Source organism: Kogia breviceps, chromosome 3 (genome assembly GCF_026419965.1).
Source record: "Kogia breviceps isolate mKogBre1 chromosome 3, mKogBre1 haplotype 1, whole genome shotgun sequence".
In the NCBI taxonomy this organism is placed as follows: domain Eukaryota; kingdom Metazoa; phylum Chordata; class Mammalia; order Artiodactyla; family Physeteridae; genus Kogia; species Kogia breviceps.
Window position 1 is genome coordinate 35,419,889 of NC_081312.1, and position 15,613 is coordinate 35,435,501.

The window sequence follows — 15,613 nt, forward strand, 5'->3', positions numbered from 1 at the left end:
GGAATAGATAACTAGGAGGCAGTATCAACAGGGCAGATGGGTGTGGTGGGTGAAAGAGTAAGAGGAGTCTATGGAGTATTATTTCCTTATTTTGTAACTACTTTTGCTCATTTGCTAGTGGAGGATCTGCCCAGAATTAAACACTTCAGAGGTGGAGAGGGGCAGCTTTTTATGGACTTGTTAACAACATACAATGTAGTTTGAATCTAGTCATTTCAAAAATCAAAAGCTATCAAAATAATCAGAGGCTGTTTACAATCCCTAAATGACTAAATTCCTGACATGCTTAAGGCCAAGCATCTAACTAGCATTTCCACCCATTGTGGAGGGGAGAGAGAGTGGAAATAGCACTTAAAACAAAGGTTTGAGAGATTTTAATTAACTCAAATGGCTAGTCTTTAAATCTGTCCAAAGCAAAGGGAGTGAAAGCCTTCTAATCCTTCAGAGCTTCATCTGGCCTTGACCTCAGAAAAAAGAGCTTCCCTCTTTCTTCATCAAACTGACTTCCTTTAGCTCCTTGTTGTTCCGTGTAGGTCTTTGCGCCCAGAATTCTCTAAGACAGGAAAAAACAGAAAAAAATGACAGCTAAAGCACCAAGTGTCCTGGCACTCATTTTGCAAATCCTCTAAAAATATTAAATTAGAATACTAAAAATATTAACAAATGCATTCCAAAATTCTACACCCACTATCTATTCAAGCCTTTGAAATGATTTCGAAAACCAAAGTAATTTTCACATTAGATTCACTTTGCCAGTAGTTGCTCTGCTCATAGTTGCAGTGTCCATGGTACCTGATGGGGAAAATTAGGAAAATGAGAGCTTTCTTTGAGTAAAAAAATCCTAGTTTTATTTTGAGTTGCAAGGCTATTAGCATTCATCATAGTACCATATGACTGTAGGACTGACTCTGGTACTAGTATTGATGTAGATTTTCTAATTGTTGTTTTAGAAAATAACTTCATCAAACAATGTTTTTAAAGTTGAAGTGGCAAACCTTTTTTTTTTCATTGAGAGCTCATGTCCCACAGGAAAAAAAAATCGTTTGAAGATTACATCAAGTAAAAACAATTTTATTTGAGAGCCTACAAAGTGTGCTTCAAATACAACTTTTTTTTTTGCGGTATGCGGGCCTCTCACTGCCGCGGCCTCTCCCGTTGCGGAGCACAGGCTCCGGACGCACAGGCCCAGCGGCCATGGCTCACGGGCCTAGTTGCTCCGCGGCACGTGGGATCTTCCCGGACCAGGGCACGAACCCGAGTCTCCTGCATCGGCAGGCGGACTCTCAACCACTGCGCCACCAGGGAAGCCCCAAATACAACTTTTAAATGAAGAAATGAGATGATAAATCACGCACCTATCTGCACACCCTCTGGTAACCCAGACACATATTCCACAAAAATGGCTGACTGTGGACAGGGGAGAACAAACAAAAGATGGAGGTGGGGTTGGGGATGAGAAAGAGGAGGCAGAGAGAAAAACAGGCACAGACTGAGAGAGAAAGGGAGAGAATAAAAAGGGAAAGAGGGAGAATTGTAGGGTGCTGAACAGGCTCTGTGGTGAGTCAGTCCTAGGTGAGCGTTGCCAGACTAAAATATAGAACACCCAGTTAAATTTGAATTTCAATAAACACCAAATGATTTTTAGTATATGTATGTCCCATGCAATAGTTGGGACATATTTAAACTCAACATTTATTGTTTATCTGCAATTCAAACTTAACTGGGGATCTTCTTTCTATTAACTAAGTATGACAACCTAATCCTAGACAACCTTCTGCTCTCCTGATTGTGTGATGCAAAAAAGTTTAGAATATATTGTCGTTCACTGAAATAATCATAATATCAATACAGGTACAGTTTACTTTTTTTTCAACCTTCAAAATTTATATTTCGGAAAGAAGACTTTTGTTTTCCCCTGGACTTCTGTGGAGTTTTATAGGAAGTGAAAGAATGAGCTAGTTTAGAAATTAACTTCGGACTTCCCTGGTGGCGTAGTGGTTAAGAATCCGCCTGCCAGTGCAGGGGACACGGGTTCGATCCCTGGTCCGGGCAAGATCTCACATGCCGCGGAGCAACTATGCCCATGCACCACAACCACTGAGCCCGCATGCCACAACTACTGAAGCCCGCGCACCTAGAGCCTGTGCTCCACGAGAGAAGCCACTGCAATGAGAAGCCCGGGCACCGCAACGAAGAGTAGCCCCCGCTCCCTGCAACTGGAGAAAGTCTGTGTGCAGCAACGAAGATCCAATGCAACTAAAAATAAATAAATTTAAATAAATTTTTTTTTTAAAAAGTTAACTTCATGAGCTACTAATACCATGAACCGAAGGCTGACATTCAAAAGGTTCAAGTTGCTGCAAAGCTTGAAAAAGCCTGTATTTGAGGGCAATGCTATTTATCAAGGACTCAGATTGGAGCCAGCTGTGGGTTTCTGCCCCTGCCTTTCAGAATTTTAGCTTAACACTACTATTTTCCTTTCAGCAGCACCTGCTGGAGTATATTCAGCCATCAGGAGGAGTAATACTAAAGTGAAGTAAAGGTTGAAGCTGGGGAGAATGACTTGCTTTCAGAACAGAGGGAGTTATAGAATAAATAAGGTCTCAAGAGTATTCATTTCCCACTGCACTGGGCTTTCATCTGAATTTATAAGTGTAGCAAAATATTCACGTGCAACCTTCAGCTTCTTAAAAGAGCTCAAGGAAATGCTAAGAGTTGGGGTGGGCGTTTGGGGGTGGGATAGGGGAGGAGAGAAAAGCAAGGCTGTCAGAGTCAAGTGTCTTATCACCAGTTCTATTATTATGGAAGATAAACCTCTTCTTTAAACACTGGCAGGTGTGATGGGAAACAGCTGAATTTAAAGATTGCTTCTGCCCGTGCGCTCTAAGATAGGTGACTGCCGAAGGCCAAGAACTGCTCTCTTGACTCTACAGAGGCCTGGGAAGGGCTGCCTTACACTCGGTCAAACTGTAATTTTATACTGGTCTGGAAGTAAATCCCTTCAAATGTGACCCATCTCTGGAAAGACTTCACCATGGATATAAAATATTTTTCTCTTCTATAAGACTAGGTGAGGGGCTTCCCTGGTGGCACAGTGGTTGAGAGTCTGCCTGCCAATGCAGGGGATGCGGGTTCGTGCCCCGGTCCGGGAGGAACCCACATGCCGCGGAGTGGCTGGGCCCGTGAGCCATGGCTGCTGAGCCTGCACGTCCGGAGCCTGTGCTCCACAACGGGAGAGGCCACAACAGTGAGAGGCCCCAGTACCAGAAAACAACAACAACAACAAAGACTAGGTGATGATGAAGTATGTTAAACCGATGAGACTGACCTGGCTAATGATACATACAACCTGGGCCTCAAGGGAATTTGCAAGTAGGGATTGCTTGAAGTGTTACAAAGTCAGTATTAACACAGGATTATATTTTGCCAACCAAACATCACACCACTGCAGGGCAGCCAACAAGCACACAGGACAATCGATGTGGGAGGAGGAATTCTTGGCGAGGAGCAGTGCGATAACCCTCCCTCTACTTGGAAATGCCTATAACAGAAGGGCCTGTACCCTGATTTGCTGGAAGGTGTGTCCAAAATTACATTCAATCCTTTAAGACAGATCTGTGAAATTAAATTCTTTTGAAACTAGAGGAAAAGGAACATTATCCAGGAACACTACTAAGTACTTAAACTTCAAAAGGTCCCCACCTTGTGCAATTGCCTGATTTTTAAATTCCCTGTCCTGATCGCCTGATTTATCTGTGGTAGAAAAAAAACAAACAGTATTAGAGATTGTGGAGGGCAGGACAGTGGCTGTTTTTGGAATGGAGGACACTGTAGTTCATGGAGTGGAATAATAGGTATGGATTTTGCAGCAGAATGCTGAATTTAATATGGGATAATCAAGGCTGCCAGTGATACACCTCAGTGTCACAAAGCATGGCAGCAAACACCAATAGATCTTTTAATTTTTTCATTTGATACATAAATGTAGCACATTTTGTCCTAAGGGCAATAGAAGACTGATGGCTCCCTGCAGGTTCCTGAATTACCACTGTTTATGGACTAAAGGCCTGGATGTGATTGGTGCCACCTACTGGTCTAAATGCAGAATTACAAATCTGTCAACCCCTTTTGGAAGTAGTAGTTCTTTTGTTACTGAACAAATTAATGTTGGGGGTATGATTCTTTATTGGGAGGATTATACATTAAACAAGTGATAAGCTTGAATTCAAATGATAGCCTTTAGATGTGGAAGAGTCATCAGAAATCACATACTGGAACACTGTCACTTTATAGCATCTTTTAGGAGGTGAGCTTTTGATACGCAGTCAGAAGCCTGGCTTCTCTGAACTAGTTTCTTGTTCTATAATACCTACCCCGTAGAGTCATTGTGAAGGTTACACAAAACATGTTTTCAACATGCTCTATAATATGTTATGGTTGCTTGAGATAAAGAAAAACACTGAAACAAAATGACTTGGTCCAGGTCATCTAAATAACTAGCCTCAGAGTAAGGCCTGCAACTCATATATCTGACTCTAAATCCAGTGCTTTTCCCAGTAAATTGCTATTTCCCAAAATTTGATGGTGAGATGATTTTACGAGGCACCTGCAATAAATTTAGGAGGTGCTGGAACACAGCATTAAATACTATAAATCACAGTGAGAAAATCATTCCTTTTTTGATCCTTTCAAACTTGACACCTTGATGGCATCAAGGAGAAGAGTTTCAGTTTGGTGCTGATTTTCTTTAAAACTCTTTACATCTTGCTGATCTCACTTCCTAATAAAGATTAAAACAGGCCTTAGGGTTCAGCACTGTGTTAGAATACTAAAATTTTGTTCTCTGTATATTTATTATGTTTACTTTCTATTATAGAAAACTACATTTGTTTTTCATTTACAACACATGTTACTGTTGGTAATAATATCTTAATATAACTACTTTAAAAATCCCTCTATGAAGAAAGTTAATATTTCTTTTGTTTTCTTTTCAATAATTAAACACTAGGTTATAAATAGGTCAATAAAACCAAAATCTAAGACTTAAATTTCATATCTCACTTGGGCTCAAACAAACTCAGAGATTTTGTGTATGTGTGTATTAGAAAATGAAACTGGTCTACAATAAGTGCTCAATGCATGTGCAATCAATAACACACAAGCAATGGGTCACACATGCCTGTGGCTACATGCGCTTGTGGTAACTGAACAGTTTAGTGTCCTATCGCTTAATACTCCAGAAGCATTAGAGGAGAGAATAGAAAAGAGGATGTTGATCTGTGGGCTGTTCTAGTTCAGAGTTCAGAGATTCAGTGTTCTGCAAGCAAAGGAAAAAAAATCTTCCGCGGCGATCACGCTGAATGGAATCTTTCACTATTTATTTTCTTGGCTTGATTTGAATCCAGAGTGAAAAGATTTTTGGCTCCTTATTCTATGGATCCCTTGAGATGACTTTCAGCTAATTTTAAATGAAATAAGACGCGGATCTCTCGCCCTCATAACCCTCCCCTCCTCTATCTTTTTAATTTGCATCTTAATGACTTTATACTGCTTCTGATTGTATTCCAGGTTCTTATTGGAGAAGAAAACCTCAAGCTTTCTGCTTTCCAATTCTTATCAGAACAACAGTTAAAAGAGAGACATGAATGGAACACTGGCTGAAGGATAGGTAGTTCCTCCAATCATCCAGATTTTCTAAATTTTAAATATGGATCACGTCAGACCAACAGAGTGCTATGGACCTGGACCAAATCATCTTGAGCTGATCCATCGCTTTTAAAAAAAGTTCACATCAATAATTTCTTATCATATTGTGCCAAGGAACAGGTAAGAAACAGCCAAGGAAATTTAGATTCTGAATTTATTTTAGAAATATTTTTGAGGACATTAGCTACTATGACACACATAGAATGTCCTGTTCCCCTGGTGAGGACCTGGAAGAGAAATTTCTCTCTCATTTCAGTACCAGTAAAACCTGTGTTTCTTCTGAGAACTTGGTTTATTTTTATTTTGTGGACACCATAAATTCATGTTTCTTTTTTGGGGAAATTCATAACCAAGACTGAAGCCTACCTGTACCAACTGTATGGTACTTTCATTACACATTTTTATGTATTTACCTGGCTTCAACTTATTTTCCCTTTGCCTTGATTTAGTCATCTGTTTATTTGATCTTCATGCTGTGTGTGATTTTATAAGTTATTCAAACCCTTATGGAATATGATTGAGAAGAAATTAGAGATATATATATTGATACTGATAGAACATAGGCATCCCTTAGCCATGATTTCTTATTGCATGCCTCTTTTTTTTTTGCCGTACACGGGCCTCTCACTGTTGTGGCCTCTCCCGTTGTGGAGCACAGGCTCTGGACGCACAGGCCCAGCGGCCATGGCTCGTGGGCCCAGCGGCTCCGCGGCATGTGGGTTCCTCCCGGACCGGGGCACGAACCTGCGTCCCCTGCATCGGCAGGCGGACTCTCAAACACTGCGCCACCAGGGAAGCCCCTGCATGTCTCTTTTTAAAATTACAGAGTTCAGATTCATAGATCCATGAAAATTTAAGAGCCCTTTCTTCCTGTCCCTCAGAAACCATTCCTTTATTTGTTGATGATAAGCTATATGATTTCCTCTAATGATGCCATAAATTCTTTGGGGTCCGGAAATGGTGAAACTCCCAGAGGAATATCTGGATTGGTGAAACTCACAACCATTGTCGGATGTCTCTTTGACCTTCTATTCTGAAATAGCAGAGTCTATTCCAATAAGATTTATGAGATCGAACTACTCTAATTCCTAAGAAAGGGGATGAGGTGAGGAGAAAACTAATATTTTATCAGGTGTCAACTATGTATCAACTACATATGCTAAGCACACAATATATTACTCAGTCTTTACAAAGGAAAATTTTATTTCCACTAGAGGAATCCTTATCTTGATATAAGAGTTTCAGTGTAATAATGATGATGATGATAGTGAAAACATTTATTATAACACTGCTAACTAACTTACTGTGTGCCAGGTATTGTGTTATCACTTTACAGGTAATGGGATCTCCAATGTAAAACAAAACAAACCTCAAATTGTGTACCTATGATACTCTACCTACCTCAGAACCCAGGAAGATTCAAAAATGCTTGCTTTGGCTCAAAATTCTGCCGTACGTACAGTGATAACTTCAGATCATTGGGCTTCTGGTAGTTCTTCAAGGCTTCAATTCTCAGCTCAATCACTTCGCCATTAAAGTTATTCTATAAGAGAACATTTTTCAAAACTACTCATATAGTATTGGCTTCTCTAAATCCACTATTACCTGAATCCTTTTTACTCAAAGTTTAAAAATGACCCTATCATGCTCAGTCTTTAAAAGTGGGCAGAAATTATGTGTGATTTTTCCCCCATTTCAAATAGGGCAAAATCAAGATCATAGGGAAAAAGTGCTATACTCAAGGTGAAGCTGGAGATAGGTCTCTTCAGTCATCTTCCCACAAAACATTTCTTTTAGCATGACAATTGGTAATCCAGATGAGAGGATCAGGTTTACCATTAGGAAACTAAAAGCCTCTATATTGCATGAATGAAATTGTACCCTGTGTCCAGCCTTGGAAGACTTAGTACCTGAATGAAGTTAGCTTGTTCCTGATACCTGACCCATTCCATTTTCCTCTGTTGCTTTTCCTGGTGGAAGAAAGAGCCTCTGGCGACAAAGTAAATTGAGATCAGAAATCAGTTTTCTCAATATGCTGCAAAGACTTTATAGCAAAATTATGGTGTCATAGATTCACTGATATATTGGTTTCAACTGGTCCTCTTAATTGGCATCGCCTGTACATCCCATTCTCAAAAAGCTAAAAGCTAAATGAACAGGATCGTTTTCTATCAATGAGTTGGCTTCGGGAATATTAGATACAAGCATAATATCTCTAAATAAATGTTCAAAACCAAATTAACAAGTGTTTTGACATCACATAGCTATTTCGAAGTTGTCATTATTAGTACAGATTTTCCCACTTTGCTCTAGCTATCATGATTTACCAGAAACTTGCCGTGTCACTCTGACTCAAATGTATTACCCCGAGGGAACCAGATCTCCTATAAAATTTTGTATCAGTTCAGGAGCACACTTAGGCAGATTATTACTACATTAAAGATTTCTAATCTATCAGCTCTAAAAGCCACTACTTTCAGAAAGATCATACTACCTTCCTTATTTCCTTCACTTTCTCTGCACACGATGTCTCCAGTTCATTCTTGGTCTTCCTAGATGATGAGGGGGTTTTGGGAGACTGGGAAGAAAGAAGAGAGCTAAAGGAAAAGGAGGTCCCAGGAAAGAAATGCAATGTCTTAGCAGACAGTAAATCCAATATACCCTTAAGGCCCAGATCCTTCCTATCTGTCTACCCTAATCAGTCCTGATTCTCAACGGGCTGTTGCCATCTGTGTGGCATCAACAACTTTGAAATTCTAAGCACCATGCAGTCCACTTGCCTTTCTGTCCTGTAAGTCTGCTTTGTTCTTTATCTGCAGTGCTTTTTGTTGATCACTGAGTTCTTCTGTGCTGAATGTCTGTAGAGAGACATTTTGGCAAAGCTTTAAATTACTGGGACTTCATGAGGGAAGTGGAAAGCCAATAGGTGTCAAATCTTTTGGTTCCTTCCAGTCAGAAAACTCTCAGGGCCTGATATGAAAAGTGTACTACCAAAGGAGGTTCAGAATGGAATGAGCCCTTCCATCTGGTCTGTTGAGTGAAACTTATAATAATAAAAACTATTAACTGAACCTTTATTATATGTCAATCACTACTGTAAGCTACTTACTACATTACTTATTTACTCTACTACATTACAAATGTTCTCATTTAATCCTTACAGGACTATTTTTATTTCCATTTTATAGATAAGAAAACTGAGTCTTAGAGAGGTTAAATCATTTGTTTAGGGTCACTCAGGTAGGAAAGTACAGAGCTGGAATTTGAACCACATCTCTTGGACTCTGAAGTCTGTCTTCTTAACCACTAGGCATATGATCTTGTCTCTCTATTTCTCACTGTCTAAAAGTATGGGAAGGGAAAGTCAATCACAAGCTCAGGTATATGGACATCCCTTATACAAAGTCTTTTGGGAGCTCTGGAGAAACTGGATTTTGATAGAGGAATGATGCTGGCATATTTCCTATCACTAAGACTCAAGAACTCAGAAACTAAAACTTCTCACAATTCATAGAATTGATTTGTAGCTGCCACTGAGAACTAGGAGCAGATCTCAGTACAAGATGCAGAGCTTGATAGTGTCCTAATTATCTGTGGAAAGGTGAGATGGAAAAAGCAGTCAGAGATCACACTCACACCTGTTTATATCACAAGACAATCTTCTATTCAGGTCTCATAATTTGTGAAAAAGCACTTGGATCCCAAAGGCTTAGTCCACAAAGGAATTTCTACGTCTGCTTGGTTTCCCAGCAAAAGGCCATACTATTTTTATATTAAACAATGCTGTGATTATTGCAAAGTCAAAGGGGAATTAGAATCAGGTATTAGTTCATTCAACTTACATTTATAGATTGTCTACTAGGTGCCAAGCATTGTGCTACATGCTAGGGATTCCAAGATGAACAAAACAATCAAGATACTGGAGAAGCATGTATTCCAGAACAGGGCAGGGAGATAAGAAACAAATAAAATAATAATAACACAATAAAATAAAAAAATAGTGAGCTTATATTATAAAAAGTGCTATGAAAGACATGAACAGAATTGTATAATAGGAAGTGTTGGGGGGGTGATGTCCTTTTTCAGGTGGAGTGAATAAGGAGGGCTTCCCTGAGGAGGTGACATTTAAGCAGAGACCTGAAGGATGAGAATGAGCCAACTATAAGAAAATAGCATTACAGCCCAGGGATAAAGCAAAAGCAAAAGTCTTTAGAAAGGAAGGTCTTGGCATGTGGAGGCCAGTGTGGGAGGGGAGGACTTCTAAGAGGAGACTAGAAAGGTAGGCAAGAGCCAGACTATGCCTGGAATGGCTGTAAAGGGTTTTCCTAAGAAGAGTGACATTACTTGATTGTTTTAAATAAGATCAGAGAATGAATTGGAATGAGGCATGGGTGGAAACAGACATGAAAAAATGAGGATGTGGACCAGAAAAAAGGGAAGCTTCTTTGCATTATGGTTTGTAAGACAGATACTTTCAAGAGATCCTTAGAGGCACACATACCTTGTTCCATAGCATCTCCATTTCTTTCCAGAGCATCTTGTTTTTCCTTTCCTGTTGGAGGGGAAAAAGCAAGAAAATAGAAATACGTGTTTGTCTAGTCATTAAAGTTGGAAGAAATTACTAATAGGGGTACTAAGGGGCAGGGGCATAGTAAAGCACAGAGGAAGGCAATAAATGGGCCTAGCCCCAAACCCAGGGACATGAGAGATGAGATTGATGATGATGATAATAAATAATAACAATTTGGAATAGTAACTTTAATTATGCTAATTGTGGTATATCAATATAGTAGCGAGTTCCTCACACTTGAAACACTTAAGATGTTCTGATCATATGGCAGTTTCTTTGGGTCTTAGATCACTAATTTTTAAGATCCTTTATGTTGTTAATTTTTTAAAATAAATGTATTTATATTTTTATTTACTTATTTTTGGCTGTGTTGATTCTTTGTTGCTACGCAAGAGCTTTCCCTAGTTGCTGAGAGCAGGGGCTACGCTTCATTGTGGTGCGCGGGCTTCGCATTATGGTGGCTTCTCTTTGTTGTGGAGCACAGGCTCTAGGCGCGCGGGCTTCAGTAGTTGTGGCTCGGGGGCTCTAGAGCACAGGTTCAGTAGCTGTGGCGCACTGGCTTAGTTGCTTTGCGGCATGTGGGATCTTCCCAGACCAGGGCTTGAACCCGGTGTCCTCTGCACTGGCAGGCGGATTCTTAACCACTGTGCCACAAGGGAAGTCCTATATTGTTAATTTTTAAAAATCTTGAAAGAATCTCTCATACCAAACTCTTTCCTTTCTTTTACTTTGGCTATTTTCTATGTCTACTGAAATGTGAGGGGTTAATATGCTTGTATTCATTAACCTTTAGATGAAAAGATTTTCAAAAGTCAAAACAATAGAATTTTTGCTAGCTAGTTCTTATTCTTCCCAACATTTCACCTGACTCCCTTTGGTTCACCCAGGACTTTTCTAGATCAAGGACCTATGAGTGTTGGAGCACCAATGCTAGAGATGAGCACTCTGTCTGACAGCAATGGAATTAAGAGTCCTGTTCAGAAGGCCATTCCCTGGAGTGCCCACCAACCTCTTACCAGATTCTGCTTCATCTCTTCTGCTTCCTTAATGAGCTCAATGACTGAAGATTCACCATTCCCCTTCCCTGCCATAATCTGCCTCATGATCTGTAGACTAGAAAGAAGACAGAGATATCACAAAACATAATACTTCCTAAAAAGAAATATTAATATTCCATGACCAGTCAGAAACTACTCTACCATGAGAAGGAGATAGGGGCTGAAATCACAAGATTTATGGAAGTCTTGGACATAGAAGGTCTCCAAAGGACAATTTCATTCCTAATCTACGTTTGCCTTAGGTATGTGCTCTATAATGAATTCTGTGCTCTGTAAGGCTCAAAACTTATGTCTCCAACAGCTAGTGAGACTCCTCTCCGCCCCTTCAGAAGGAAGTTTTGTTATATGACTTTTGGGGTAGAAAGGGGTGTTTTTTTGCCTCTGTGAAGAAGGAAGTTGAAGAACCTCTTGTCTTAAGGATAAATCCCAGAATTATTCCCTACCGCCACCTCTGTCCATCTCCCCTACTTTGCTTCTCCACATAAAAACATTTGAGTTAGTTGGAGAACCCACTTATATCCTTATGGTAGCCTCTAGAGAATCAAGCCATCAAGAAGTTTCTGACAAAATCTGAATTAATATAAAATCTATGACTATAAGAGAGGATATTCTTTAAGGGTATTAATTAACTTATGCTTATGTTCTTTGTGCTTTTCCCTCTCTAATTATAAGCAAAGAAGCAAGGCTTTGTGTTCTCTTGCCCTGAGAGGGCTGAGTTTCTTGGTTGTAAACAGCTGGTGCTTGACTACAACTTTCTGCCTGGCATTTGCTCTCCAAAAGTCTGAGCTCCCTGAAGGTAGACACATTAAGGTGAGATTCTCTGAAACTAGAAAGGAAAGAGAGTTGGTGGATCCCAAGAACAGTGAGTGCCCTAGCAAAGAGTTAAGACCTCAACTGCCTAGTACATTTAGTAAGGCCAGACCCTAATCCAGAGGACTTTGATGCTCAGAAATGATTACCATTTCACTGCTTGGCAATAGATGACTCTGTTCTTCCATCATGATTCTAAAGTGATTTCACAAACATAAATGAGGAGCTATCTGTGTGACCATGATGGATTGAGGATAGTAAAGTCTCTTAACAGTTTCTTGGGAAGAAAAGTAATAACTGTAGCCCTGTGAGATGAGCTGAGTTATATTTAATTGTACTAAAAGAAGAAGGATTCCTTGCCACCCTGATTTTGTGGTTACATTCTTTTAAATTTACTATAGCTGAAGGTCTAAACCTTTAAAAAAATATAAATAATCATTGCTAAATCCTATGGATTAAAGTTCTCTTGCCTTTCCCCCTTCTAGGAAATCCTGAGAAGGGAACACTTACCTTCTTTGTCTTTCCTCCAAGTTAGATGTCAACTTCTGGAATAACAGCTTGTTCTTATCTTCTAGAGGTTTTAGCATCTCTAGCAGTTCCTGCTTCCTTATTTTTAAATCCTCACTCAACTCCTTCAAGTAGTTGTCATCTATTTTTGAACTTCTGTGGGAAGAGACACTATATTTGCCTTCATCCTGGGCTAATAACAGAGACCCTCTTTTCGTTCCTGGATAGCTACCACTTGGCATCTTCCGTCAAAGACTCACCTTGTTTTGGAAGATAAGTAAGATCCTGGAGAGTTTGAAGCACTTGTCATCTTGAAGGAAAACTTCTGCTCTAAGAATACAAAAGATCTTCTGGAAAATATGTGCCTTCTTGTTCCATTCAGTTAAGTCATCATTTTTGTGCTGCTGTTCTTGAAACTCCTGTTGCACTGGACAGATTTTTAGCTACAGGTTGAGGTCACAATGGCGCTAAGACCACAGATTTAACAGGTCTTTTATGTAACTCCAACATCAGTGACAGCTTGTTGACTGAAAATACTACTAACTACATCTGAGCGGTTCTTGCCTTAGCTTTAACCAATGCCAAAAGTTTTATTCTGAAGTCTTTGACTGAATAGGGTTGAATCATAACACATCTATATTATGGAATTCCTATTGTGTTAGAAAATGATGGCTTGTCAAAAATAACTCATCAACACCATCTTCCATGGCAATTGACCTCCATGGAATGCCTGGTATCTGTAGGGCACAGCACTGGATTCTGTGAGTAAGGAAAAGATAAAGACAAAGCATCTGCCTCTGGGAGACTTAGGAGGAGGAGGGGATATCTCTAGGATACATTTAAAAAAATAGAGGCCAAACTGGCAAATACAGGTATGGGTATAATATTGAGTAATATAATACATGAGCCAATTGTCATTAGTTTCCTATCTTTTTTTAAAAAAAATATTTATTTATTTATTTTTGGCTGTGTTGGGTCTTTGTTGCTGCTCGCGGGCTTTCTCCAGTTGCGACAAGTGGGGGCTACTCTTTGTTGCAGTGCATGGTCTCCTCATTGCGGTGACTTCTCTTGTTGTGGAGCACGGGCTGTAGCATGCGGGCTTCAGTAGTTGTGGCATACAGGCTCAGTACTTGTGGCCCACGGGCTTAGTTGCTCCACAGCATGTGGTATCTTCCCAGACCAGGGCTCGAACCTGTGTCCCCTGCGTTGGCAGGTGGATTCTTAACCACTGTGCCAACAGGGAAGCCCCTACTTTCCTATCTTTAAAATGTGATATATCACAATGGCAAGGTAGAATTATATCAGACATGAAACAAGAAGATATAATTTGTAAAAGATCATACTGTTAGTATGTCATTCCATAGCCAAGTTCCTTCCTAAGAGGCTGTAATTCTAGACTTACCTCCAGATTCTGATTTTGCCTCTATTTTCCTCTCCTTATTAGAATCACGTTTCTCCTAGACCCTAAAATCTCTCATCTTCATCTATTTACTTAGTGATCAGAAGATAACTATAAGAGTTATACATTTGTTTCTTTATGCTCTTTTTTTTTTTTTTTTTTTTTTTGGCCACGCTGTGTGGATTGTGGGATCTTAGTTCTCTGACCAGGGATCAAACTTGGGCCCATGCATTGAAAGCATGGAGTCCTAACCACTGGACCGCCAGGGGATTCCATTTTATGCTCTTTACACACAGTTTTGGAGCAATATTTTTAATGATGTTCTCAACTGTGAATTGTCATGTTAATTTCAAGTATTAACTGAGCCTTTTCACGGATTTTCTAGGGGCATTCTCCAAAATGACTTAAACCTTTCGTCTTTTGGGAAACCTTAAAGGCAGAGTATTGTAGTGAAAATAACACAAGATTTAGTTTATCGGATCTTCGTTTGAATCTTAGCTTCGCTGTGAGAAGTGGGCTGTGAGCAACTTACTATATTCTCTAAGTCCCAGTTTCCACTTTTATAAAATGGTAAATATATATATATAGAATGGTAAATTAAAAGGTGTTTTGTAAGAATGAAATACAATATATGAAGTTCTTGGCTCATGTCAGGTATTTACATTTTAGTGAATTTTTGGATGCTTTGGGTTTAGGTATTGTTTAATGTCCTAAATATCAGGTCAAATACAAAAAAGCTGATTTATATTATCCTAATGAAGCTTAAGCTTCAGAGCCCTTCAGCGGCCTTTTTTTTTTTTTTTTGCGGTACGCAGGCCTCTCACTGTTGTGGCCTCTCCCGTTGCGGAGCACAGGCTCCGGATGCGCAGGCTCAGAGGCCATGGCTCACGGGCCCAGCTGCTCCACAGCATGTGGGATCTTCCCAGACCGGGGCATGAAGCCGTGTCCCCTGCATCGGCAGGCAGACTCAACGACTGCGCCACCAGGGAAGCCCCAGAGCCCTTCATTTTCACAGACCTCTTCCAAAGGGCCCTGGACCTCATTTGGTATTCATAATTTTGTATTCTTTTTTGGAAAGAGAGAACTCCCCAAATTATATGCACTTTAAGGGTACATAAAGTATCTTCTACAGCAAAACTTCTCTTTAGGCAGTCTCTACAAATGCTTTTTCTAAAGCATATGTGTCACTTGTAATTTTTATATGATAGCTAGCGTAATATGACATTACATTAGAATAGCCATATCAGGTGAAACATAATGTAATTCACATTGGTTGCCCTAGGAGTTCCCATGAAAAGTTTGGATTGAAAGAGTGTGAGCGAACTCCACACAGTTAAAAGAAGGAACAAGGTGGACTAATTATTAGTTGTGGCTTTTTAGACTGCAGACATGGCAGGTGGTAGCAAATAGAGGACAAAAATGGCATTGATCACTGAAGCATGACCTCTTTAAATTTCTTGTTGTGACATTTGGTTGGTGGAATTATGTTAGAATTTTAAAACTTTAAATGCACATGCAGAATCCCAACTCACCTTCCTTTCTGTCCTTGGTTGGGAATGATTG

The 15,613-nt window shown here is 39.8% G+C and overlaps 1 protein-coding gene and 1 long non-coding RNA gene across 2 annotated transcripts in view; one reads left to right on the top strand and one right to left on the bottom strand.

Moving 5' to 3' along the window:
* The window catches only part of LOC136793784 (uncharacterized), a 45,458-nt gene that overhangs the window by 9,881 nt on the left and 19,964 nt on the right, over positions 1 to 15,613 (top strand). Inside the window, exon 2 of the long non-coding RNA XR_010839518.1 lies at positions 5,569 to 5,826. This is a non-coding gene — a long non-coding RNA (uncharacterized lncRNA). The remainder of the gene's footprint in view (positions 1 to 5,568; positions 5,827 to 15,613) is intronic.
* CCDC196 (coiled-coil domain containing 196) lies at positions 434 to 12,961 on the bottom strand. Its single transcript, XM_059057124.1, is given in 10 exon segments — positions 434 to 553; positions 749 to 792; positions 7,108 to 7,249; positions 7,617 to 7,676; positions 8,201 to 8,284; positions 8,487 to 8,564; positions 10,208 to 10,258; positions 11,293 to 11,389; positions 12,655 to 12,807; positions 12,912 to 12,961. Coding segments are annotated over 10 exon segments (879 nt in total).